This window comes from Malaclemys terrapin, chromosome 19 (genome assembly GCF_027887155.1).
Source record: "Malaclemys terrapin pileata isolate rMalTer1 chromosome 19, rMalTer1.hap1, whole genome shotgun sequence".
Classification (NCBI taxonomy): Eukaryota; Metazoa; Chordata; order Testudines; family Emydidae; genus Malaclemys; species Malaclemys terrapin.
Genome location: NC_071523.1, coordinates 16235609 through 16262176, shown reverse-complemented (window position 1 = coordinate 16262176; position 26568 = coordinate 16235609). Strand labels below are relative to the sequence as shown.

At 55.7% G+C, this 26568-nt stretch overlaps 1 protein-coding gene across 5 annotated transcripts in view; it reads left to right on the top strand.

The window, feature by feature from the left end:
• Positions 1 to 33: 33 nt before the first annotated feature.
• Positions 34 to 26568, top strand: part of TMEM240 (transmembrane protein 240) — a 33717-nt gene continuing 7182 nt past the window's right edge. Inside the window, exons 1-4 of one of the 5 annotated variants that reach the window (XM_054009372.1) lie at positions 34 to 57; positions 886 to 1179; positions 1412 to 1518; positions 22915 to 23123. In XM_054009372.1, the coding sequence (XP_053865347.1) occupies positions 1123 to 1179; positions 1412 to 1518; positions 22915 to 23123 (373 nt within the window). In that variant the 5' untranslated portion in view covers positions 34 to 57; positions 886 to 1122. Of the gene's footprint in view, positions 58 to 157; positions 274 to 478; positions 597 to 885; positions 1180 to 1411; positions 1519 to 22914; positions 23124 to 26568 lie in introns of those variants that run through there. The other 4 variants (XM_054009373.1, XM_054009369.1, XM_054009371.1 and 1 more) reach the window with 4 other exon arrangements.

The following is a 26568-nucleotide window of genomic DNA, read 5'->3' as shown; positions in this document are numbered from 1 at the left end:
CTATGTAGTGCGCCCTCCCTCCCCGAGCCATGCGCTGGATCGCAGCCGCCTCCTCAAGTAGGTAAATGCCTTTAATGGGCTGGGATGGCGCGTGTGCGTGTGAATAGGGCGGGGGGGGCGCACAGAGAAGCCCTCCCCCCCCGCCACAACGCTCAGAAGCGCGGGGGCGGGAGGGAGCGGGCCCGGGGGAGCCCGCCCGGATCCTTTCTCCCCTGCGGGGAGGGGGACGATTCCTGCTGCCGGGGAGGGCTTTGTGCACGTAGCGAGTTGCAGGTATTCAGCGCTCCCGGCTGCATGGTGCGCATACCAATCCCAGCTGCAGTCACCCCAAAGAGAAGCGGGGCGGGCGGGGGCAGCGCAGCGAGCGGAGACTCCCCGGTCACGTTTGCTTTTGCCGGAGCAAGGGGCTCGGGCGGGCAGCGGCAGCTGATGGGGAAGGGGGGGCGTCTGGCCGGGGGGGGGGAGGGGGATCTGGTCCTTGTAGCAATTGACCAGGGGGAGAAAAGCTCCAGCCTGACGCTCCCCCCGGCACAGGCTTGTCCCTCGGTCTGATTTCTCCTCTCTCTGCGGCCACGGCCAGAGCTTTGCACCAATTGGTTGGTGGATTTTTTTGCAGGGGGATGGGGGAGGAAATGGGTGGGGGGTAGTTTGTATTTTTTTTTTTAAACCCTAGCCTTCCAAATATTGATTGATTTGGCCCCTTCTGTGGCTACCCCCCTCCCCTGTTTATTTTGTGGAGGTTGGATCCGTTTCCAGTTGCTGCATGCGGGGCTGGGTTTGGGGGTGGGGGGTGCAGGGCTGGGGAAGCGGAGTGCACCTCCCTCCACTGACGGGGGGAGGGGGGGGAGAAGGGAATTTTTTTTTTACCTGTCACATTTGTCCTAGAAAAAGACAGCGAGAGGGAGAGCGAGGCATTCCCGGCGCAAGGGGGACAGGAGGGGGGGTGTTGGGGATCAGGCGCCCCCCCACACGCCCCAGGATTGCAGCTTGGAGCGAGAAGGGGGCGTATGTGACCAAACCTGACCTCTGGGAATAACCGGGCAGCTGTTTTTTTTTTTTTGTTTTTTTTTGAGGGGTGGGGGTGGGGGGGGAATAGACAAAACATTTGTCAATTTCCAGTTGATGTCCATGAATGCAAACACCATGATTTTCATGATCCTGGGGGCCTCTATCGTTATGGTAAGAGATTTTGCTTATCACTTTATTTCCTTCCTCCCATCACATTAGTGTGTGTATAGTTTATTTGGTGTGTGTGTGTGTGTTTGCGAGTGTCTGTCCCATTTAAAAAAAAATGAAAAAAGCAGCATTTAATTTTTTGATGACTGCTCCACTCTTTAGCAACCAAACTAGAGTCAATGTTTTATTCCATCATCTAGAGTTGACCAGATGCCTTGGTTATGGGCTCTTACAGGCAATAGCTTGCTTGATGGACATGAATGCGCTGTTGGACCGGTTTCACAATTACATCTTACCGCATTTAAGAGGAGAAGATCGAGTTTGCCACTGCAACTGTGGAAGGTAAGTCACCCGCATGATATTTCTTACTCTCCTCCCTCCCCCTACTCGTCTCATTGGAAAGGCACAGGCCAGGTTTAAGGAGCTCAGAGGGTGCAATCCCATCGCTCTGAGCATCCTGCAAGCAGCATGCAATGGATCACTGACTCCTAGGGTTGCATTTTGCATTCTGAGTGTGCCTTGCGTGTATATTCACAGCAACCTTCTGCATGATCAGAATGAATTTTTTGGAGCAAGAGTTTGCTCTGAGCCTAGCATCTCCTTTTTCTTGTGTGTGTGTGTCTCTGTGTGTGTGTGTGTGTCAGCCCATAACAAGTGAGTAACTTTTGCTTCAGCACTTGCCAGGATTGTTCCATTGTCACCAGAGACCAGGGTACTTATGTGTGTGTTTGTGCAATTGGGGGAGGGGGGGGTGCTGTTTGTTCTGCTGTGGTTTCAAACAAATTACCTCTGACTGCTTGCGAGACTCTCTGCTGAGGAGGGAATGATGCTCTCGAGGACAGGGTCACTTTGGGATCTCCGCTGCTGGTGTGTTTTAATCTTTGACTTGCTTTGAATTCTTTGTGGCTTTTCTGTTTCCGAAGGTTATTTGGGTGCTTTCTGGGGCATAGTCAAATTGCTGGTTGCAGCTGTTGTGTATCTGTTAACAAATCAAGAACGTATGGTGGACTTTTCTTTAAGTAGCCTTTTTTCGATGTAAGATTATAACTGAACAAATAAATCCACTATTTATGATTGTGTAACAATGAGGTTAAGTCCCCCCACCCCACTAAAGAAAGAAACATTTCTTAAATTGTACATAGCCACTGCATAGCTAGACTTTCTGTAGCTAGCAAAAGGCTGCTCTGTAGACGTGGAGATTGGGATGTCTAGATCTTTAGGGGTAATGGTTTTCTGCCCATGGGATCAAAAGAGTATGATCTGACGCCAGCCAAAGGCCACGTCAAGGCAGCCCTCCACTGGCCTACATACTGATTTTAAGGTGTCCTTCACTCACCGCTTTGGGCTGCTGCTGTAATCCACCTGCAAGCCATTCTTGGGGCATCCCATGCCTTCATTGTCCTCGGGGAAGACTTTAGCCCTTGAATGGGGTGGGGGAGGGGGTTTAACCCAGGGAAATTCCTCTGGCCTTCTACCCTCTCCTTTCATGGCATTATTCTACCAAGGAGACCAGTGTTGCTCCCCTCTTGTGGTCTCTCTTCAGTTCTAGCCCTCGTGGGGCCATCCTCTGTCTCCAAGGCAGCAAGAGACACTGGAGGGGCCCAGAGCAGGGCTGAATGCGCTCCACTCCCCATCTGAAAATACTTTCGTGCATGATGCCCCTGGCCATCCTTTGCCCGATGCGCAAAGCCTCAAGGGTTTTTGGTGAGGCAGTGCATGGGCCTGGGGCTGCCAGTTTGAGGGCTATCCGAAAAGCGGATGTAAACTGTAAACCAGTAATTGGGTTCAAAACATCTTGATTCCATGGAAGCTCAGGTGTGACCCCTGGTGGAGTGCCATGTAGCTTTCTGCGCTGGGGCAGATGGTCGTTCAGGATGACCTTAACATTCCCTTAGCAGTCCTCCTAAGAGGAGGAGTGTGCCCAGTAGCTATGGCTAAAACATTTCCCTGCTCACCGCAGCTGGTGGGAGAAATGAAATATAGCTTGTGACGTGCTTTGGGATCCTCTGGGATGAAAGAACAATGTAACATCTTCTTCTTTCCGGAGTGTCCCTGCTGCCCAAATCGGATGGATGCTCCTCTCCCCTGGAATTCTGCATGGCCCCAGCAACACTGTGTAAACAGACACACACATGCATCCAGTACCGCTCTTCCCAAACACAGACACTGGCTAATTTTTTAGAAAGAACCAAAAGCATCTTCCCAGCCTCCTAGCCCAGTCCTGGCCCCAGGAGAAAGGGGAGCAAAATTCTGGGGAAGGTCACTAATTTCCTGTCCTAAAAGAAGTAAATAGCTATTGTCAACACAAATCGCAGTAGGCGCACACCAGTCCTGTCTGTTACTGGCTTCTGGCTGTGTGTAATTGATGGAGTCCTTTGCATGTACACTCTGATTATCTATATGTAGGAGAGACTTCAAAAGGGCATCCCTGAGCTGTGGGAGCCAATGTGAACTAGGGGACAGTGTAATGGACTGGAATCCTTCGCCTCCAAGCTCTGCCGTTGATTCACCATGTGGCTTTGGCAAATTGCTTGGCTGCTCAGTGCTTTGGTTTCCCCCGCTGTAAAATGGGGCCAGGGTGAACCTGCCTTGTCAGATTCATCAGCTGATGAAGTGCTTTGAATGCATGTGGTCTGATCCGCAACTGGTGTCAATCAGAGGAGAGCCGTTGAAGTCAATGGAGCTGGGCTGCTCTGCACCAGCTGGGGATTGGGCCTGAGCCGTGCAACGTGAGTGATACTAACGATTAATTAAAGGATTCTGCGTAGATGCTGTAGGATGAACCCAAAGGAATCCTGCGGCTAAGGGCGTACTCCCAGGAAAGTGAGTGACTGGCTAAGCAATGAGAAGGACAGGGGACAAGGATGAAATCTGAGTCAATTAGAGGCATGTGCTAAAGGGAAAAAGTGCTGAGATCAATTTTGAAGTTTTTTTTTTTTTTTCTCACCGTCTCCCCAGCTCAGTCTATAGAGCTACAGTCTCACCAGTTAATGAATTCAGGATTGTTTTTCCCCTCTTCCCTTCGGGGAGTCTGGTTGTATTATTTTCACTGTGATAGGGAGCGGGCGAGAGCGCCTTCTCCGCAGGCCTGGCCCTGCAGGTGAAACTGTCTTCGGCTCTCAGCTCCCAGTCTGGAGGTAGCATTGCCTGGCCCCCTGGGCACACCCCAGAAACAGGAGGGGGAATCTTTCCCACAAGTAACAAGGATCTTTATTGAACTCGTGTCAGATAGGAGAGAATCAGGAGAGTCCCCTCCTCCATGAGGAGGTTGTTTGACAACGATGAATAATTGTTGAGCCGATGTGCACCCATGAGTGGTTCCCTCCCCCGGTGCCGCCAATCCCAGGAGAAAACGGGGCAGATGATTACACAATTATGGGCCTATCCCCAAAGTTTATCATCCTGAGAAACGCGTCTCAGTACAGTGGGGTCCTGCCTGTGTGCGAAGATGATCTTGTGAAATCAAGTGGTTCCAGCAGCCCATGTCTAAACCACGCATGGCTAGTGCTGGCCAGCCCTGGTTCCTCATCGCCAGCTCTGGGAGCCAGCGTCCCGAGCGTAAGAAGGAAGCTGGCGAGACAGGATGACTGGGGGGCTGGTGAGTGGATATGGAACCTTCCGCCTCTAGGTTACTTAGCTCGGGTTCGGAGTGACTGGAAACGGTCGCCATAAGATGGCCTCTTTGTAGCCAGGTCGGTGCCTAGAGGGGAAGTAGCCTCACTTTGAAACCTGCCATCCCCACAGAAACTCTGCCGGCACCCTCAGCAGTGCCCAACGCTACAGTGACTGGGGGGGGGAGGGGGTCCTTAGAGAGAGGCCAAAGACTGAATGAGCCATGGAGACCAAGCTCCCCTCTGCTGCCTAGGGAGACTGGGGGCCCTGGGTGATGCAGTGTGTGTGGGAAGCAGAATGGTCAGCGCCATCCCTATTCTGGGGCAAAGTCGAGGGCTTACGGGCTGCACCATTAATATGTGAGAGCACCCGGCCCCTGGCACAAAAAGACACTGGTGGGCACGGTGGGAACTGTCAGCCTTTTGCCCATCTGTATTCTCCGCTCAGACCTCACCCGTTGTGAGCTGAGGGGTGTGTGTAGTGGGGGTGAGAACGAGGCGAGCACACGGTTAAAATGCCCCATGGTCTCTGTTCCCTTTTCTTCAAGCCTCCCTAGGCAGGAAGTTGCATGTGTTGGAAATGCGGCTGCGCTTTCCGCCGTTAGCCAGTCTGGACGCTGCATTCACAAATCCCTAGGCAGGAAGTTGCATGTGGTGGCATTTGTGGTCCTTAGTCTCTCTGTACTCTGTTCTCAAGCCCCCCGTGGCAGTAAGCTGTGAGCACAGACCCTGAATCCAGGCATCCGGGTTGGTGTCTGTCTCTGGTATAGCGGTGGCAAGAAGCCCTGTGAGCCATTGCAGTGGGCACCCCCTGGCAGCGCAAGGCTCGTTAATGTCAATCATGCAAAGGTACAAAACTGGGAAGCATGTTCCGCCTTGACTGCCTGGCTCTGCGGAGGGTGCCTCGGCTGTTGCTTGGAATCTGTGGTTTGCTAAGTCCTCTGTAAACTCCGCCTCCATCCTCAACCCCCCAACTCCATCAAAGGTGGGACTGCAGGGGCTTTGTGTTCCAGAACAGCATCCCTTGAGGGCTGGGGGAGGAGGAAGATTTAGCTTTTATGTTAATGTTTTGCATCCTGTTTTGGTCACCTCTTCCCTGCTCCCTGAATGTGCGCGTACCTAGGCCCTTTTCATCCCCCCCTTCAAGGCCCTTCCCCATCTCTGCTCATCCTGTCCCCCCTCGACCCCTCACTCTTGATGTTCCGCCTCATCCTCTCTTTCCCCCTGTCCCCTTTGGGCTGGATCTGTTAAATCCTCTGCCCACAGAACTGCCCCGGAGCTCTGTGCATGGCGTTTGCAACCCTCTCCTTCCATTGCCCACCCATGGCTCCGCGCCGCCTCTGCATGCTGCCCCGTATCGCGAGGGCAGCCACTCGCTTCCCATGTGCAGAGCCGCCTCCTCCGCCCCCCCCCCCAAAAAAAAACCCCGCGTCAGTGAATCTTTGCTATGCTGCCCCCACCACGGCTGAGGTCTCTGCTCCTTGGGCCTCAGCTGCTGGCCTGTGTAGTGTCTGAGTGAGCTCACTCCTTTCTTGCATGGTCTCTTCGGCATAGTGTTGTTTATGGTGCTGTACGAATAATAGGGGCCGTGATGGTACCAGGGAATATGAGGCCGGACCGGGCATGTCAGGGAATTGGAGCCAGGTTCATCGAGTGCATGGCTCAGGGGTTACCCTCCATTTGCCTCTAACTTCCTACCGAGGTCAGGGTTTGAATGGTTGGGGGTTTTTTTGAGCGGTGGTTAAGCAGTGCCAGGCAACCGCCATTAGAAGATGCCCAAGAGCAGCTCATGCTGCACGTTGTCCCTGGGATTAGAGGCCCCCCCAAGCTGTGTGTCAGCAGGGTGGCAGGGGTGGCAGGCAGAAGGCTGCTGAAGGAAAGCCCTTTAGCTGGTCCTATTGCCAGGGGTGTGATAGCAGCTTCCCGACGGCGCGGTTATCGCCTGTTATTCTCTGGGGCTCGCAGCCTGTCTGGGGTGGGGGGCTGAGCCGTCCCGCATGGTTACAATAACCTTGCTTGCAAACTGTTGTGGGGGCGGGGGTGGAATCTCTGGTACAATCTCCAGGGCTGGTCTACACCGATGGGCTGTGACCACGCTGGAAAGGATGGCAAGGGTTCTTCTTCCAGCAGATAGCGCCGGGGGTCAGGCTCGAGTGGAGGGATGGCAAATACAGTTCGACCCCGTTGTGCAGCGGAGGCCTAGAGAGGGAGCTGTTCGGTTTGGGTATTCAGACGGGGTGGGGTGAGGGTGTGTGGAAGCGGGAATAGATTTATAGCTTATATGGCCAGAAGGGATTCTTGTGATCATCTGGTCTGCCTTCCTGCAGAGCACGTAGCATAGGGCATCCCTGAATTCATTCCTCTTTGAATTTTGAATTCTTCCCCCCCTTGATTTTAAAAAGTGCCTGGGATGGAGAATCCCCCACAACCCTCGGGACCTTGTTCCAGGGGTTAATTCCCCTACTAATTAAGCATTTGCACCTTATTTCCTGTCTGAATTTGTCCATCTTCAACTTCCAGCCATTGGATCTTGTTAGACCTGTGTCTACTAGGTTGAAGAACCCTCTGTTATCCGATAGCCATTCCCTGCTTACAGACCGTGCTCAAGTCACTCCTAAACCTTCTCTTTGCTCATCTACCTGAGCTCCTTCAGTCTGTCACTGTACGGCAGGTTTTCTAATCCTTTAATCATTCCCATGGCTCTTCCCTGAACCCACTCCAATTTATCAACCTCCCTCTTGAATTGTGGGCGCCACATTCCAGCCGCGGTCGCACCAGTGCCAGATACCGGGGGCGGGGGAGGGAGGAGGGGGAATTAAAAAATCACTCCCGGATGGTTCCCTTGGATCTGCAGCGTTGCATCGGTCGGAGCAATGCACTTTACAGCGGGGAGATGGCAGGGCTTCTGGGGTGGGTTTCTAAGGGTTTCTCCAAGATCCTCGGGTAACCAGCACAAACCCAGCCGGCTGCCAAGCGGGGCCGTCGCTCTGGCACAGAATGCCGAGCGGGACGGACACGGTTGGGAGTAGGCAGGACGCTTGATTACGTTGCTGTTGACTGTGCCCTTCTCCCCCGATAGCCGAGGAGCCATGGGGAAGGGGAAAAGCCGCGGGTTTCCCCTGCAGCCCTGTGATGGTGTCTGGTTGGCCGCGCACGATGATGTGCTGGGATCCTCGTGACCTTGGGTCGTCACTGACGCCTGCACGGAGTGTCTCCGATGCACTCAGATGATGAGAAGGGAGAGGGAACCAGGCCGGATGGCTCCAGACCCCAGTGCAGAGCCCTCGTGACTCTGAGTATGGCAGAGGTGCGTTCGGGAGAGCGGCCTCACCCGCTGGAGTCCCAGACGGACACTCGGGGTTCTGGAGAGAAGCTGCAGGTCCTGCTGCCCCAGGCAGGGCTGAATTAGGGCTGAGACAGTGCTCCCAATGCACGGAGGGATAAGCCAGCCAGAGGGGGGCCCTGCCACCCTGCCTGGCACCCAGGGAGCGGGGGTAGGAGGCCTGTATGAGAAGAGTCCAGAGCAGGAGCTTTCACTCATTACCCGCCATGCGCCTCGTCCCTCAAGCTCTGCACCCAAGGCCTGAGATCTGCAGCTCTTTGGGCACATCTTCCCTGCCTGGCATTGACTGGCTAGCCAGTGGGGCTGAGGATCACTGCGGCACCAGCAGGCCTCTCTCTGACCTCCCGCTCTGGGCAGCGCCAGCACCCAGTCCGCCCTGAGCGTTCGCTTTCAAACAGGCTCGCAGGGCTCATGGACTGACTACAGAGAGCAGGCGCTCAGCTAAGCAGGCTTCCCCTGAACTGCAGCCGGGGGGCCCTGGGCACCACGCCGGGCTCTTTCCTTCTCCGGTGCTGCCGTTAGTCAGGAAGGTCCAGCTGCCCCTAGGGGACCTTGGGCAGCCCTGCCGTGTTTAGCGCGGGAGTGGCAGCCAGGGGGTGGCACGGGTGTACTCCAGTCCTTCTGGCTATGCACGAGCCGGGCTAGGTCCCCCGCCCTCTCCCAGTGCTGGGCCGATGGCAGAGGAGTAATGGCTTCTGCTCATCACTCAGCTTGGTGGGGCTGGCTGGGAACACGCCTGGTGCGGTCATGAGTGGCTCTGGGAGAGCAGGTGCTGTTTTTCCATAGTCACTTCATGGTGCAAAACCGCACTTCCCGGGGGGCCATTGGAACCTGTCCCTCATCCTGGCAGGAAGCCCTTGGTTCCTGGCTGCAGCTCTGGGGGCCTCAGGGCAGCTCCTTTCTCACTGGCAGTGGGCACAAGGTTGACATTGCTGGTGTTGCTTTCCTCCCAGCCTTAGTTCTGCAGTTGGGAAGGACACTTAGGGCTTGTCTACACGGGGACCTTCGGGAAAATTAATCCGAATTAACTTTTCAAGTGCATTAGTTAAACCACATTCAACCCCTGCGGGGAGGCTCTCATTCAGGATTAAAATGGCCGTAATTTCAAAGTGAATTAAACTAAACCAAATCAAGGCCACCTTCATTCTGAACGAGAGCCCGCCCACAGGGGTTGAATGCGGTTAACAAATCCACTTTGCGTTCACACCTTTAGTTAATGCGGATTCATTTTTCCTCTGTAGAGGAGCCTTTGCTGTTGTGCTCAGAATTTGGCACCTTTTCCATGGTTCGGCCAAGGCTACCAACCCGCTCCTGGACAGGACTCCCCAGGTCGCAGTCCTGTCCAGGCAAATCTGTTGCTTTTCAGTCAACGTGTGCGTGGGAGGAGAGTGGTGGAAGAAACTCAGAGGCAGGGGCTCCTGGCTCGGGAAAGGAAGTGTGTCCCAATGAGCAGTGCAAGCCAGCGGGAGCCAGCCGGCCTGTGTTCTGTCCCGTGCTGTCGCTGGCTTGCTGCGTGGCCGTCGGTAAGTTGTGTAACCTCTCCCAGCCTGAGGCGTTGCAGCCCCGGCTGTGCACCGCGGTGGCTGTGCTGGGTCTGGGGCAGCAGCCATGGCAGAGTGGAGGGAGCCATCGTGACAATATTAGCAGCAAGACGGTCGTGACCCGGGCACCCGCTGCGGATGCTGGGAGTTGGCAGAGGTGGGCGGCGTGGCAGTGATGGGGCCTGGCGCGCGCTGAGCCCTATTCGGGCAAGGACAATAACACCCTCCGGCGATGCAGTGGGGCGCCCGCTGAGAGCATTGTCGGGGCCCTTGGCCTAATGCAGGATACGCCGTGCATGTCACCGCAGGCCATGCGGCCCTGGGTGCAGTTGGGCCTGGTCTACGCTGGCCATTTGCCCCAGAAGTGGCCAGTCTCTGGGTAGTTGTGCAAACCCGTTCACTGGGACCTCGGGATCTAAAGGCAAGACCCTCAGTGGCCTGAGTGAAAAGAGCCAGGTCAATGAACCAAGGGTGTAGTGGGTTGGTCAGTCTCTGGCCCTGCCACACCTAGAAGGGGACAGAGTGCCACACCCAGTGGGCATGGGTTAACAACTGGACCTAGGGCCTTTGCCTGTCTGCACTGGGGTTAGCACTGGGACAGCAGTGTCTGTGACTGGCTGTAGCAGTCCCCGAAGCAGACACTGGGGAAGGAGTTTCAGAAAGGAGGCCACTGGCTGTAAGTGCTGAGCCTGGCTGGTTGTCTGGGCGTGGACTCTGCTGGGGGCACAGCCAGTGGGTGCAAAAGGGGGCGGGGATTTGGCCTTGCTTTGTTTTGCACCCCTGGCAGGGTCATACTCCGTGTGGCTCTTTGTCCCCCTCTAGTGGCTGATCCATGCAAGATGCTTTCCCCCCCACTATGCCCTGCTAAAGGAGTGAGTCCTGTAGCCCAAGCAGTAAAGGTTTGTGCTTTTAGCAGCACAGGTCGCTGGTTCGAGCCCCGCTGTTGGACATGGCAGGCCATGAAACTATAGGGGTCGCTTTATTCCAGAATAGAATGAAAATGTCATTAATTGGGCTGCAAAAAATAGGAAGTATTGAAAAATCCCCCTGTCTCTTTAATATAAATCTCCAGGCCAGCCCGGCCTGAGCCCAGCTCTGAGCTTGTGCCTGGGTCGAGTGTCTCAGTGCTGCTATTGGGCCCCAAGGAGCCGGGGCACCCGCAGGATGTGGGTCTAGACGGCAATGGGAAATGCACACGTGGGCCTACCAGGCTCCCGAAGCAGAGCAGTCGCTGCACACACGGATCGCTCGCCCCACCGGAGCAGAGAGACGGAGCAGGGTGTTACTGTCAGGCCTGATTCATAATACTCAATAAGGCTCCTGGTTGCTATGAGAATTGCTGCCACGGATGAAGTGGTGGGCACCCAGGGGTTAATGGCATGTGCCTGCTGTGCACTGGGTGGGTGAGGACAGAGGTGCATTGGCAGAGCGGCGTGGGGGGTGCAGGACTAGGAGCAGGGGCTGGGGGTGGGTGAGGACGGAGGCGCATTGGCAGAGCGGCGTGGGGGATGAAGGGCTAGGAGCAGGGGGTGGGTGGGTGGGTCAGGACGGAGGCGCATTGGCAGAGCGGCGTGCAGGACTAGGAGCAGGGGCTGGGGGTGGGTCAGGATGGAGGCGCTTTGGCAGAGCCGCGTAGTGGGTGTAGGACTAGGAGCAGGGGTGGGTGGGTCAGGACGGAGGCGCATTGGCAGAGCGGTGTGGGGGGTGCAGGACTCGGAGCAGGGGGGGTTGGGTCAGGACAAAGGTGCTTTGGCAGAGCGGAGTGGGGGGGGCAGGACTAGGAACAGGAGGTGGGTGGGTCAGGACGGAGGCACATTGGCAGAGCGATTTGGGGGGTGCAGGACTCGGAGCAGGGGGGGTTGGGTCAGGACAGAGGTGCTTTGGCAGAGCGGCGTGGGGGGTGCAGGACTAGGAGCAGGGGTGGGTGGGTCAGGACAGAGGTGCTTTGGCAGAGCGGCGTGGGGGGTGCAGGACTAGGAGCAGGGGTGGGTGGGTCAGAACGGAGGTGCATTGGCAGAGCAGTGTGAGGACCCCATACTGGACCAGCGGTGCTGCTGCAGGTTGGGGCAACGGGGCTGTGGGGGAGTGGGCAGTTTGCACAGTGTCTGTTTGCACAGTCTGTCTGCACAAAGCCTGGCTCTGGCCACGTTTGCTGTGCACAGGCGGCGATAGGGGTTCAGATTCCCAGGCAGCAGGGGAGGGGGGCAACGTCCCCCATTGCTGAAATACTGGCAGAGTTTGGAAACAAACCCTGGGAAGCGCAGTGGAGTGGGGAAGGGCTGGCCCCGTAGGTCAGTCTATGTGTACCTAGCCCTGCGGTGAATGGAGACGTGGCAGCTGAAATAGGCACATTGCCCTGATAATGCCAGTACAAGAAGAAGAAGTCAGATCTCCTGGGACAGAGAGCCCAGGGGAGGGTGGAGCCGAGTCCCCAGCTGCCATCTCTGGATGGAAGCTCCGAGTCTGACTCTAGGCAGGGGAAGATGGAAAGAGGATCCCAGGAGGGGGGAAGGGAAGGGCAGGGCTCTGTATCCCTGGCCCAGGGAAGCCCATGCCGGAGGAAGTGCTCACCCCCCTGCACTAGTTAATGTAGTTGTGTCTCCGTAGCCCCTGTGTGTGGAGGTGGAGCCGAGTGAGAGCCCTGGCTCCCAGCTCCCCGGACGTTGGGGAGGAGTTTCCAGAATCAGAACCTGGGTCCGCATTTCCCAGCTGGGGCCACAGCTCCCCAACAGGTCAAACCTCTCCCCAGCGCCAGGGGTTTGAAATCTGGGATCTAATGTGGCTTGGACCCATCTCTAGCCAGGTTATGATGTTCAGGGGGCCGTTAATCCCTGTGGCCCCATCCTGGTTGGGAGATACTGGCCTGGGGAGACCCGTCTCAGATTCGGGGCTTGGAGCTTTGGACAACAATCAAGTAGCGAGAAGTGTCCGTCACCAGCCCAGACGTGGCTGCTGGGCTCCATCCCCGGATACACAGAGCCGTGGGCAAACAGGGGGCAGCCGTGCTGGGGAAATGCCTGCTGTCCTAGAGTGACACCCCCTTCCCGGGAAAGCCGCCCAGTAACTGGGCAGCGTCTGCATTCTGTTCAGTGCCCAGGCGGCAGGCAGCTCCTGGCAGGAGCGAGGTGGCTGTTCTCTTCTGACCCCGGCAGCCAGTGGGTCGCTTGGCACCAGCCAAGGCTGCGATGGGATGCAACGGCGTCTTGCTGCTGTCTAGTGCCCGAAGGGTTAATCTGGGGCTAGCAGGAGTGGAAGAAGGGGCTGGTGTGATAGTAAAGAGCACAGAGCCCTTCAGTGGGGAACCCGGCTCCAGGACACCCTCCCGCTGCCCTTCCCGCCGTGGGGAGCGGGGCTGTGAGCTGCTGGATAGCCCTGGCCTGGAGTTGTGGCTTTCTGTGCAATGGGTGTGCGGCTCAGCTGGGTTGGACGGGTGCCCCCTTGCTGGACTGGCTGCTGGGCCGTTGCTGCGCTTGGCGACATGACTAGCTCCGTGGAGAGCTGGCCTTGGATTGCCAGGGCGGCGCAGTGTGGTGAGCTGTCTGGGGACTCTGCGACATCCATCCGGTGTGGGGGGCGCTGGGACTGATCGGGGCTGCGAAAGAGGAGGGTTCGCGTTGTGGGCGGGAGATTTAGGTCAAGCTCCAGGTCCCACTGTCAAGGTCTGTGTGGGTCACCCCCTGAGGACATGCTGAGTGCAGCGGCCCTGGAATGGGGTATTATACGCGGCCTCTCTCGTCCGAGGCTTTGGGGTCTGATAGTCGGGGCAGGGGAGCCTGGGGTGTCAGGACTCCTGGGTTCAGTCTGTGATGGGGACTCTCTGTGGTTCGTTTTCCCCCCTCTGGGTTGGGGATGAGCCCGGCCTGCTTCCTGGCAACCCCGGGTGAGAGGTGCAGGGCAGGGGGCCCCCGTGACGCTGTCCCCGCTAGCCTCCAGCCCGGCGATGCAGCTGATCGCCAGGGCAGCGAGCCAGCCAATGGCACAGGAGCAGAACCATCTGGTGGCAGCGGTGAGACAGGGCAGCGTACTGGTCGTTGCCCGTCTGTAGCGCCTGAGGGAGGGAAGGTCTCAAGGCCCGTTCTGCACCAAAGGGCCAGCTTCTGCCCGCGCACCCTGCATCGGAAGGTCAGTCGCTCCGAAGGGCTGAGTCTGAGGGGAAGGCCAGCTGGGTGACTAATGCACTGGGCTGGGATTCAGGAGATCAGCTCCCAGCCTGGTTACCTCTCCCACTGTGCCCTTGGGGGAGACATGTCCTCTCTCTCTGCCTCCATTGCCCACCTGCAAATGGGGGTGACAGCACTGCCTTGCTCCCTCGGGCCCCTGTCGGCTGCTGAGTCTCTGTCCCCTGGGGCCTTGTGGAGCCGTTTGCCCCGGGTCAAGTGGCTGGGAGATGCCCCTGTTCCAGCCGGGCACGCTACATGGCATGCTGTGAATCGCTGCCCGGGGGGCGAGGCAGCGATGTGCCAGGCCCGTTAGTTGCACACGGGGTGGGAGTGGGGGGAACGTGAGTGCCTGGCCCATGGTGGCACAGTAAGGCAGAGCGGAGATTGGAAGTGGGGACTCCTGTCCCGGTCCCTCAGCTGACCTCGGTAGGGCCCTGGGGCAGTCGTTTCTCAGCAGTTTGGCCGGCCCTGAAGGCGAATGATGCAGATCTGCAGGGCGAGCTCTCCCGTGCTGTGATGCTGCAGGGGTGTTTTGTTGCTGTCGTGGGTGTGTTTTCGTGCCACAGGATTGAAAGCGGCCAACCAAAGCCCCCGCAGCTTCCTTCTGTCCTGCTGCAGCGCCGGAGTCGGACAGCCCAGGTTTGGGCGCGGGGATGGGCTCTCACCGCACTATCGCAGCCACTGCAGGCCGGAGCCAGAGGGCATGACGTGATTGCCACGCAGGCCTCCGAAAGGATGGTGGAGCCGAGGCGTCAGACTGCTCTGACGTCCCTGCTGGGGAGGAGAATGAAAAGACACTGACAGTTTCATGGCATGTAAATGAACAGATCAATATGGTTTTGCTGAAGTTCTCCCCAGCTGCATGCAGCCAGCCGCACCAGCGGCTACGAGATTCAGAGGGAGGCCCAAGTAGACAAGGTCACCGGAAGGAACCTTTGAGCTTGTCTGCACGCCGGCTTCTCGCACAGCTTTGAAGAGAAAGCACCAGCCGCTTCGGTGAAGCTCTCCCGGTTCAGGGCTTCACTCAAGCCTCACTGTGTCCACGTTAATTCGACCCCATCTTTCACGGGGGAACCCCAGCGTGCTTCGAAAATCAGTGGCGATGCTGGAGGAGTGAGACCGGCTCAACCACAAAGGTGTGGGGCTGGGTTTTAGGGTCGGATTTTTTTATTTTTGCCAATTTAGGTGCTTAAATGGGAGCCAAGAATGTTGGGAAATCTACCTTTTAACCCATTTCAGAATCCCCCTGGCTGGCAATGAGCTGACCTTCCGTGTCTATAGTACGGTCCAGCCCTGAAGCATTCTACAGCTCTACATGGAGGGGTCTTTCACCTACCACTGGAATGCAGCCACCTCTGGGGGTGGGACGTGACAGCTCTTTAACAGATCACAGCAATTGCTTAGGAAAGGTAATGGAGAAGAATGCTGCATCCAGGGGAAAGTGCAGGGCCAATGGATGAGGCTGGATGTAATTAGCTAAACTGGGATTTGGCCTGGATCTGTTGTAAAAACTGCTAATGGATCTTTAATGACCAGGAACTGGACCTTGATTTATTTTCCAAAGCTTTGTCAATTCACCTTTTAAGAGATCTGGACAGGACCTGACGGTGTCTTTTTAAAAGACCTGTTTGCTTTGCCAGGGTGAGGTCTCTTAAAGCATGGCAAAAAAAGGGATGTTTAGTTCGTGACTCGGAAAGTTTGGCTATTGGCTCATCCGGAACAAATGACCCGTCTCCTAGACAGCACCTTATTGAAGAGACATTGCCCTGTAGCCAGGGGAAGGCAGGAGGAGACATGGAGGCCTGTCTGACCCGGAGAGAGATCACGAGAGCCATTTCTGAGCCAGCCTTTCTAAGGGGTAGATGGGGCCGTCCTCCCAGCCCCCTGGGCAAGTGAGCCACTCAACGGCCTCTGCTCGCCTTTCCTCACCCCAGGTGTAAAGAGTGCGTGGGGAGTGGGGCTCCCAGGCTCTGCGCCCGGGGACGTTCCCTGAGCTGTGGGAATCACATGCCAGGCGCGTGTGCTCTCTCGCACATGCGCAGAAGCTAGTGTCAGGAGGTGCCCAGGACATGCCCTTGCCAAGGGAGGCATCTCGCAGCAGAAGGATGGGGGGGGGGGGCCTGACTCCCTTACGTCTTCAGCCTGCCTATCCCCTGCTGTTGGTTCTTCTCCTGTTAGGATCCCGCCCCTCAGCCCATACCTTACACCTTCCAGCACTGCTGTTTCCACCCTGCTCTGAGTTTGGCCCCACCTGTGATTCACTCACCAAGCACCGTTCTCTTGTTTGCCTGTGTCCAATGCCAGCTCCTTGCCCTTGTCCTTAAAGCTCCTGCCCTGCACCCGCTGCAGGGAGAGTTTCCTTTTTAGTGGCTGCGGGGCTGTACTAGCCACTGGGCCAGCAGCCAATGGACACCAGTCCCTGGCTCTTTCGCTGCGGCCGTGTCGGTGATGCCTGTGTGCTGTAAGTGGCATGTGGAGAGACCGACACAGCCACTGCTGCTGTACGGGATGTGGGGAAGGTGAAGCGCCTGTTTCCCGGCCTGAAAGCTTTGCCTTTGTGAGTGCCAGGAGAGTCCCCGGGACGCCCTGCTCCGAAAGCACAGCCTCTGCTGAGCGAGCCGCCTTTCCCGGCCGACCCTCGCCGAGTGGTGCCGAGCAGCTCCAAGGCACAGGTCTCTCACAGTGAGCTTGGCGTGGGCCTGGCCGTATCCAACCCCTCTCAAGTCCCAGGTGAGTCCGGTCTGTGAAACCTTGGGGCAGCCCACAAGGGGGCTGGGCGCCTGCAGCTTCTAAGAACTGGATGACTTCAGAAGCCACTCTTGGAAAAATTAGGCCATGCTGCAAGTCAGTGGCTGAACTCAGGAGTCCTGGCTCCCAAGCCCCTTCTCTAGGCCGTAGAGGATGCTGCCCTGTTCCCCAGGGGGCCGCGCTGTCTGGCTCCAAATACTAGTTCATTCCCCTTGTGCCAGAAAGGGCCCAGAGTGTGACGTTGCACTCCATCTGTTTTGTTGAAATATGCTAATGCGTGTGACTATAATGTAACTGGAACATGCTTCATGCAAAAGGTCTCTTGTAAGGTATCATTACAAAGCTTATAATCTACTGAGTGTGTTCATCCTATTTGTATGAATGTATCATTCTTGTATCTAAAACTAGGAATATGCAGCATAACTCTGAGGGCCTATTGTAATTATGCAAAGTGTGGGCCATTAATGGTGGTTTGGAATCTTGATGGCTCCCATCACCTAGGACAAATGGTTATGAATGGCTCTGTTTACTTGCAGAACTTCCTGGGTACATGTCAGCCAGCCTTGGAAGAGTGGAGACTAGGGGTCTCACAGGACATGTGACCATGTCACATGATAATGGAATCCATCTTAAACCTGGTGCTTTTCCATTTAGAAGGAGGGGTGGGGACTCGGAGAGAGACAAAGGATTCCCTCCTTGTGCCAAAGCTATAAAAGGGGGTGGAACAGAACAAAGGGCAGCCAGTCATAAGAAATCCCGAGTTCCCTCTTGAGCTGGAACCAACAAGGACTGTACCGGGGAAAGGATTGGGCCCAGACTAGAATGGAGTCTAGTCTGTGAAAGAAGCTTATTGGAACACCTCTGAGAGTGAGATTTTACTTGTAAACAGGTTCTTAATGTATTAGGCTTAGACTTCCGTGTTTTGTTTTATTTTGCTTGGTAACTTACTTTGTTCTGTCTGTTATTACTTGGAACCACTTAAATCCTACTTTTTATACTTAATAAAAATCACTTTTGTTTATTAATTAGCCCCGAGTAAGTGATTAATACTTGGGGGAGCAAACAGTTGTGCATATCTCTCTATCAGTGTTCTAGAGGGTGGACAATTTGAGTTTACCCTGTATAAGCTTTCTACAGAGTAAAACAGATTTATTTGGGGTTTGGGGTCTGGGTGCTGGAGACAGGAGTTCTTGCTGAGCTGTTTTCAGTTTAGTGTGCAGCTTTGGGGGCATGGATCAGACCTGGGTCTGTGTTGCAGCAGGCTAGCGTGTCTGGCTCCACAAGGCAGGGTTCTGGAGTCCCAAGCTGGCAGGGAAAACGGGTTCAGAGGTAATCTCAGCACATCACGTGCCAGTCCCAAGGGGGTCTCTGTGACTGAATCCGTCACACAGAGGGAGTGTTAATCTGTCCCCAGGGATGTTGGTGGCACGACCGTTGGCTGTAGGTTTGCAGCACCAGCAGGTAGGAGCCAGACGTGTCGAGAGCAGAGGTTTGCCCAACTGAACCTCTCCCCGGAGCTCCGAAGGGCTGGGATATACCAGGTGCCGCCATAGCTGTCTCTCTATTGCTGGGCCTTTAGCGCTGGTTTCTGACTGCAGTCGGTGCTGGCTCCCCCCAAGGCCCAGGCAAGGCGTCTCCGCCTGCCCTACAGGGCACCTCCCCCTGCACAGCCTGCTAACACGGGAGCCGGCTGCGTGGCTGCTTCCTCCTCCGGCCAGGGCACCTCTCCCCACAGTGCTCGACGGCCGAGGGATGTGGGGTCACCCTGTGGCCAGTGTACACCGGTGAAGCCATTGTAAATCACTGCCAGTGTAGGGGGCCTCCCCAGCAAGCTCAGACTGCATGCCCTCCTCCCACCACAGAAGCCCCTGGCACACAGGGCATGGTGCGGGCATTCCTTCCTCCCAGTTAGCCCCCAGCAGCAAACCTGCCCTGGGTCCTGTTCCTATTTGTGCTGGGGGCCTGATCAGCCCCAGCACAGGGGTGGGAGAAGCCCCTATGCCGTCCGCCCCTGTATGTGACTCTCCACGCTTATTTTGCATCCATCACACGGGTACCAGCCTGTGGTCACTGGGCTAGATTCGGATCTGCAGGAGACGTTCTCCATCCCCCACCCCCCTTGAGCCGTCTCATCCCCATTCCGTTATAAAACTCGCGTTTCATTCAGCAGGGCCCCTGGACCTTTGTTCTATTAATAGCTCTCTGTGCTCACGTATCAATGTCTCGTGAACTATGCCGCCAGAGTCCCCGACAACTGAGGCTAGAATGGAAACTTCAGCAGGTTCCCCCACCCCCCACCAGGGTTTGATCCAATTTGTAATAAACCCCCCAACCTGTGAATTAGCAGTGAGACTTGGCCCTTTGTGCCGGACAAAGGGAACGTGATGGTTTCTTTAGAACCGTTCCTGGCAAGGAAGCGTGGTGTAGAGCCCCACAGCCTGGTGCGCGGCAGTAATCAATGTTATCTCCACCGCACACTGTTCCTCTGATAAACCTCCGGTGTTTAAAAAAAACTGCCTGGGTTTTAGCGATCGCAATTCAAATGCCAAGCGCTGGGCATTCAAGGTGGACTGAATCGGCATTGCGGCATGACTTTCTGGGGGCGCTGGTGCTGGATGGCTTGTCTTTCAGAGGAGACGTACAACTGAGGTCCCCGCCACCTAGGATTTCTGGCACTTTAGAAGCCAGGTATTAACCCTGCTGAATGTCAACTCCATGGTGCAATTTTGCCTCCTTAAATCTCGCCCCCCCTCCCCATACTTCTTATTGGCTCAACGCTTAGCACAGAGGATTCCTGTTTCTGATTAGGACCCCTAGGTGCTATTATATTACAAATAATAATTGTTGCATGGTGTTGCTGAGTGCTGTTAAGCAATAGCTGCGTTCCATCCCAGAGGTGGCTGCATTTTGGTGGTGCATGAAGTGATTTCAGGTGGGTGGGGCATGTATGTAATCTGTAAGGCACTTAGGATCCCTGCGGATGACTCTCCCAAGAGAAACATACCTGCTAGTGTCATTGTAATCTATGGTTTAGATGCCTTTGAGGATTGCCTATCAACAGATACAGTGGCAGCTCCTCTGAGTTTGGGCTCTCAGAACTAGCTGAAATCTCATTTTTGGCTGAAACGGAAGAAGAACCGCAAATGCAAATAGAGCGGAAAGTGCTCAGTGCTGCCCCCTGCAGGTAGAGTTCCCTCTAATGGTTGTGCAAGAGAATTCTTCTGCTCAAGTCTTGTTGAGCGTGAGTTTCAGTGAGTGCAGTTTGCACTGGGCATCTCGCCTCGCCCATACCAGAGGGGACGTGAAAGAGGCAGCGCTCGCCTTCCCTCTGACTGACGGTGCGGTGGGAGAAGGCAGGCTCTGACCTAGGCCAGGTGGCTCTTGGGTGGCAAAGGAAATGCCTGCAGCTCATGGGAGGCTGAGTCAGCTCATTCTTACCTGAGAATTTATTTCTAAGCTAAGTACACGCGTACTCGCCCCAGCTGTCTGTGCACACGTGTGTGTCCCTTGAAGCGCTGAATGCCTGTTTCCACCAGAAGCAACGTCCCGAGCCCAGGCTCTTGGTGGCTATTGAAGATCTGGTGGCTCTTTCCTTGAGTAGGCTGTGTCTGTGATGTCTTGGGGGCAGAGGAAGGCAGGCTCCACCCCAGAGGTACCTGCATTTTAATGGGACTCTGTGTACCTAGGGGACTCCTGCTTCCGTTGAAGTTTTAAGACACAAGTGCCTATTCAGCTGATGACCTTATTCCTGGCTGCTGGGGGTACAACGGCAAGGAGACAGGCACAGAACCCCCCAGAGTTTTTCTTGGGGCGGGGGGGATAAAGCTGAGCTGTGTACATTGGGAGCATCAGTGTTCCACCAGCCCCTGCCACTGGTATAGAGACCCCAGGGCCAAACAGCCGCTAGTCTTGTGTTTGCCCAGAACGGAGCCTCCTCGATGAGGGAGACCCCCGACCCGTCACACGTCCTCGCTCCCCGGTGTTGGCAGCCGTTGGGGGTTGCCCTTGTGCCCAGCGAGGGAGATTCTCGCGCTGCGTTGGCGGGGCCGGAACGAAAAGCAAAGGCAAAAGAGGTTAGCGAGCCGGACTTGTAAGCCGGGCCTGCGGCTCGGAGGGCGCAGTCACCTTGAGAGCTCCTGCTAGCTGGGGCGGCCTCTTCCCCCGGCTGCCTCTGGGCCCCCTCTCAGCATCAGGGAGTCCTTGAAAGGAGGTGGCAGCTTCGAGCAGCGACGGGGGTAACCGGACTGGTCACTGCCTCTCACCCCCGAGGTGGGGCGGATGGGAGTGAGAAGGGCTCAGTAGCTGCTCCCTGGGGTCGGACCTGGGAACAGACTGGCCCCCGGTAACCCTGCTCTGCGGTACCCTGGCGCCGTTCCCCGGGGGCCCCCGTTCTGCGATTGCTGAGCTGACGGCTGTTTTCAGAAGGTTCCTCTGAGCCGCGGTTTGTTTGTGTAAATATTTGGACGTTTCTCAGGCGTGATTATGCAGCAGTCTGCTCCTCATGCATATTCAGAGGCCTCCAGCGACTGATTTCCCCGGGGAATATTGGCTCGAGGCTGGGGTGACGGGCCCAGAGGAAGGGAAACGGGTCTGATGCTGGTGGGGGGGTGGGTCGAGGAGAGGGGTGTCTGGGCTGCTGCTGTGCCCTGCGCTGGGAGCCCCGCGCTGGGAGCCCCGGCTGGGCTGCAGCGACCAGGTTTCTGCAGTGACCTGCTGCAGGCTACTGTGACGTTGATGGGCACTTGGTGGTGGTTACCAAGCACTCTTCCCAGCCACTGATTGGCTGCCAGCAGCAGCGACAGCCCACACCGGAGCAGCTCCCCTCACCGGGGAAAAATTGAGCAACATTGGGGGAATCTCGAGCTCCCTAGGCCCCCTTTCTCCATCTCTCTGGTCTTCCCATAGCTCGTGCCTGGCTGCCCTTTCTTCTTCTCTCCAGTCCTTGCCCCAGTTTCCTGGATGTAACTCTCCTGAGCCTCTGGGCTCCTTAGTCTTTCAGCAAGTTCATGTTCTAACCTTTCTCTCCTGGTGCCAGGCTGTAGCATATGGGGATCCCACTGCACACACCAACCAAACCCAAGCATCCCGTGCTTGCTCTGGAGCAGCAGAGAGAGCAAGTAGTGGGGGAGCCCCTCACGGGGTAGGGCAGGAGGGCATGCTCTGCTGCCTCGGGTTGGGGTGGGGTGGATCTGGGGGCCTGAAGCCTGTGATAACTCCCAGTCCTCGCTCCGGGGAGAGGAACTGCGCTTCCTGACTCAACAGCTCCGATACAGAAGCATCCCTGCTGGCTCTGCTGCCCAGGTTCTTGTTGGCTGGAGTCTGTGCCAGTCCCCTTGGCTGGAGGGGCTGGCTGGAGCCTTCGGCTCAGCTGAGTGGGGACTCGGCACTATTGCCATCTGATGGGTTGGCGTGGGGTGAGATGAGTGTGCTGGGTCTCAGGCCAGCTCCCAGGGCTCCATGTCCCAGAAAACACCTCCCCAGCTGGAGCCAACCGGCCTGTGGGCAATCTCTGTGCAGATGGGCTGTTGGGACGAGGTATCTTGAGAGGTCTCAGGTTTCACTGCCTGGGTAAGTTCAGAGACTATGAAAAGCTTTTCCATGCTGTGCTGCAGAAGTGGCTTAGCTGGACTCTGAGCCTTTGCCATGGGCCAGTGTGCTCCGGGCTGGCCAGTTCTAGGCTGGTGTGACAATTTGAGAACTCTTTCTATCCTGTTTGACACTGGGGACGCTGGGTGTATCTGTCAGACTGCACACTCCATTTTCCGTCTGGGGCTTGTCTGCTTTCTCTGGTGTCGTTTTGCCTCCGTGTCAGACTGAAAGCCCAAGGGGTGGTGACACAGGGCTAACAGCAGAGAGTCGTTAAACTTTCATGGTCCTCGATGCACATGGAAGCCCGCTTGGAGAAAGAATTGGCTCCCCTCCCCTCCAGAAGAACCAGTCTGCCAGGTGTGCTGCTAGCTAAGCACTGGATCACCTGATGAGGCTGATTGGGGGGGTCACCTGATAACGGGACCTGGAAGTTATTAAAGAAAGGGTTTCTTACTGGCCCTTTGAGAGAGAAGGCGGTGCCCAGGAAGCGTGCCAGAGAAGCCAACGCTCAGTCTCAGAACGGGAACGTGAGTTCTTGATTCCCTGTGCTCACGCTACTGGACCTCCTTCCCTAAAATCCTGCCTCCGGTGACATTAAAAATAAACTCTGTGAAAACACTTCTGTTCCCACTAAAACAAAAAGCGCTTGACTTGCCCCCTTGCCGCATAGGGGCTGATGAATGGTGCATGTTTTCTACTATCATCTGCTGATGCTTCTCCCTTTTATGTCCCCCTCCCTGCAACAGGCATCATGTACATTATGTTATTCCATACGATGGGGACCAGTCGGTGGTGGATTCCTCGGAGAATTACTTTGTGACTGACAATGTCACCAAGCAGGAGATTGATCTGATGTTGGGACTTTTGCTGGGCTTTTGTATAAGCTGGTTTCTGGTGTGGATGGATGGAGTTCTCCATTATGCTGTGCGAGCCTGGAGAACCAGCCGACGGTACGGTAAGTGCCTCCTTGCGAGCTCCCCACCCCTGCCGGAGTCCTTTGGCTCATCAAAGGAAGTTTGAGTTGTTGTTCAGGGTTTGGGGGGGTTTAATATTCTTTTCAGAGGGTTTGTATGTTTGATTAATTTGTCACAGGCTTGTTTGGCTGAATTCCAGCTCTCTGCATACAAAGTGAACTTTACCTGTAAATATTTACATGAACGTCCCTGGTACCATGAGGGAAAGTGGGATGTACTCGCGAACGCATGATGGAGCAAAGGGGTGTTTGCTGGAGAACGAAATGTATGTGGAAAGTTGTATTGTTTGCACGGGTCAATTTGTTGTATGCAGCGTGGTTGTCGCCGTGTGGGTCGCAGGATCTCAGAGATTCAAGGTGGATGAGGTAATTAATATCCAACTTCTGTTGGTGAGAGAGACGAGCTTTCGAGCTTATGCTGGGCTCTTCCTGTCTTTCTCACCAACAGAAGTTGGTCCAATAAAAGAGATTCCCTCCCCCACCTTGGCTGGGTAAATTTGTGGCATTCTGGGAGTTTGATGGAAAGATTAAATGTGTGTAAAGATTTCTGTGTATATATTTACAGCGAGGCATCAACTTGCAGTGGGAAGTTGATGTTGGCGGCAGGGGGAAATTAAATGTCCATGTATACCATGTATACTGGTGGGGATGCGATGAGATTCTCACCCGCCCTCCCTCTCCCCCCCCAGTCTTGAAGTTTCGCTAGTTGATCAGCATTGTTCCAGATGTGGTCATTTGTGCTGTGCATGCTGGGGAATCTCTGGTTGGCAATGGCAGCAGTCAGGGGGGACTGGGTGGGCCGGACGCCACTTTTAGCCAAGAGCAGGAGCAATAGGAACGTAAGAGTTCCCACGCTGCATCAAACCTGTGGCCCATCAAGTCTAGCAACCTGTCTCTGGCAGCAGCCAGCCCCAGATGCGTAGAGGGAAGGTTCAAACCCCGCTTTCTCTAGTCCCATGGTTTCCCAGCACAGGCTTTCCCTGGTATTGTGACTGGAAAAGAAACGGAGAAAATGGAATACAAATAACAAAAGGCGACTTGAAATCCTACCGTCTAATCAGTGTCTGTGTAAATTACACTCTCGAAATGCCAGTTGATGTCTGTTAAATTACAATTTTTTTTTTTTTTTTTTTTTAAAGAAAGCTTTATGCGCAAACCTACATAAAAAAATTCTAATTAGGGAAACTGACAGCCTCTTTCTAAAAACTTCCATCAAAACGATATTCATTTCTCATTAGAGCGTCCAAATCCCCAACAACCTGCTCAAGCAATTTCTGAATTGTGCTGTCTCTTGAGACTCTCGTGTTGTGTTGTCTGTTCCGAAGTGGAAGGCTCATTTTCAGAGGGGTCCTGCAAGATCTAAGGTATATAGCTAAGATGGGGCCCTCCAGCCATCCCACCTGCGGCCATCATCTCATCAGATCTCATGAGCTAAGCAGGGCCGAGAGAGGTTAGCATGTGGATGGGAGGAGAGAGAGAGACGGCTGGAGCATCACAGTCTTTGAGAGCTGATTTCTTTAGTTATGTGTCTGGTTGAAGGATAAATAACTGGGCAGAATCTTCAACCCCCTGTAAACAGGGTCTTCATAGACAATTGTTAGTAACGTAGAGGGGAAAAGGGCCCATCTATCTCTTTGATCTAGCTGGCTTTTCTTTCATTCCTTCTTTTCACTTTTCTGTGTCCATGTGCCCTATGAGCATTGGCGAGGGTTAAGTAGCCAGTGATTCATTAGGTTGGTAAATTGCAGGCCAGAGATGTAAATGTTCAGGACAAAATAGGACCCAGCTGGGAAAAATAAATACCTTCCCCTCGAATAGCCTGATGGTGACATGGAGCTGGGATGCGTCAGGGGAGCCAGCCCACGGTGTCCAGAGCTTTGGGCACCCCTGGGTAACAGCTGCAGAGGGGGAAGCAGCAGTTTGTCACTTGGCCGGATGTGCAGAGTGCAGCTGTAATGGTGGTAGTGTGGAGGGCAGCTCTTGGAGCACAGGCTACCTTTGTATTCATTGGGGGTAAGAGGGGGAAGGGGTGAGTGCCCCCCACCGAGTGTCTGGTGAATCAGCATTTGGGCACACTCCCGGGCTTAGCTCTGTGTGTTGGCATCTGTGTGTGTTGGTGTGGATTTGTGCACAGGTGTGTTCTTGTGTCTTTGTGCAGCTGGGGGTATGAGTGCGGGTGTGTCTAGGCATTTCCACGTGAGCGCACGTGCAAGAGTGGGTGGGGCTGTGAGCGAGCTCTGGGTGGCTGTGTGTGTTTGGGAGCGGGCGTGTGTGTGCACACAGGCAGACAGCTGTTTGTGCGTGGGTGTGTTTCTATGTGAACGCGCCTGCTTGTTTCGGGGGTGCTGTGTGCGGGGCGGCTGTGGGAGCACACCAGCCTGGCTTTCCCAGGGAACTCAAGCTGAGTGATGTCAGCGACTCTGGAAAGTGCTTGGGGCCAAAACCCAACAACAAAAGAATGACGTGTCTTCCCACCCCCGCACGCCCCCGCCGAGCTCCTGGGAGCAGAATAACCGCTCCCCCAGCGCAGGCTTGGGGAAGGAGGCAGGAGCCCTGCTCAGTGGATTGCCCCCTGCCCAAACTGCGCCTGGCTCTTCTCCAAGAACACCCCCCTTTAGTCTGGGGCGTCCTACTGGGAGCGACTTGGCTTGGAGCCTCCTGTACTCTTGCCGGGCTGCTGTCACTGATGCCTTGCAGAGCCCTAGTGGAGTCTGGCAAAGCTGCGACTTGCCCCGGTGCAGCCAGCCCCGGGCTTCCCGCAGGGTGGAGAGTCTCCCCGGGGAGTTTGCAGGGGTGCAGCTAGATGGGACTCACCAAGCCCCAGCAGGGCTTAGAACGAAACCTGGGATGGATTCTCTGAGCCGGATCCATCACTGCCCAGGAGGCTGTTCAGACGCTGCAGAGGCTGGCGGGGAGCCTGGCACAGCTGCAGCCCCGCTTGCATGGCCCCAGGGGGCGCTGTGTATGGATTCCGAATAGTCACCCCGCCTGCCCAAGCCCCATCCACTCTGCCTTCCTCGGCCCATCCTGGAATCCCCCTGCACCCAGAGGTCCTGCAGATCCAGAGGCACTTGCAAGGGAAGGAGTTGACCTGTGCCCTGCACTCCTTTGTGCTGGCATAGGGGTGCAAAGGGGCAACGTTGAATTGGGCCCTGTGGGGGCAGCTTGTCCTTTGGCTGTTCCAGAGCCCTCATAGGGAACCTGGAAGGGCTGTGCCCGGAGTGTGTCACGCCCTGTGCTGGGCGCCTGTCTCAGTTTATCCTACCTTGGAACAGCATCTCTGACCCTGAGCGTTCAACAGAAAAATCACAAGTCAGGCCCCCGCAGTCATGAGATTTTGTAAGACAACCACTTGGGGTTTCTGAGCTTTAGGGGTCCCATTTTCAAGCTCTTTTCTGCAACCAGGGAAGCGAAAAACTTCCCCTTT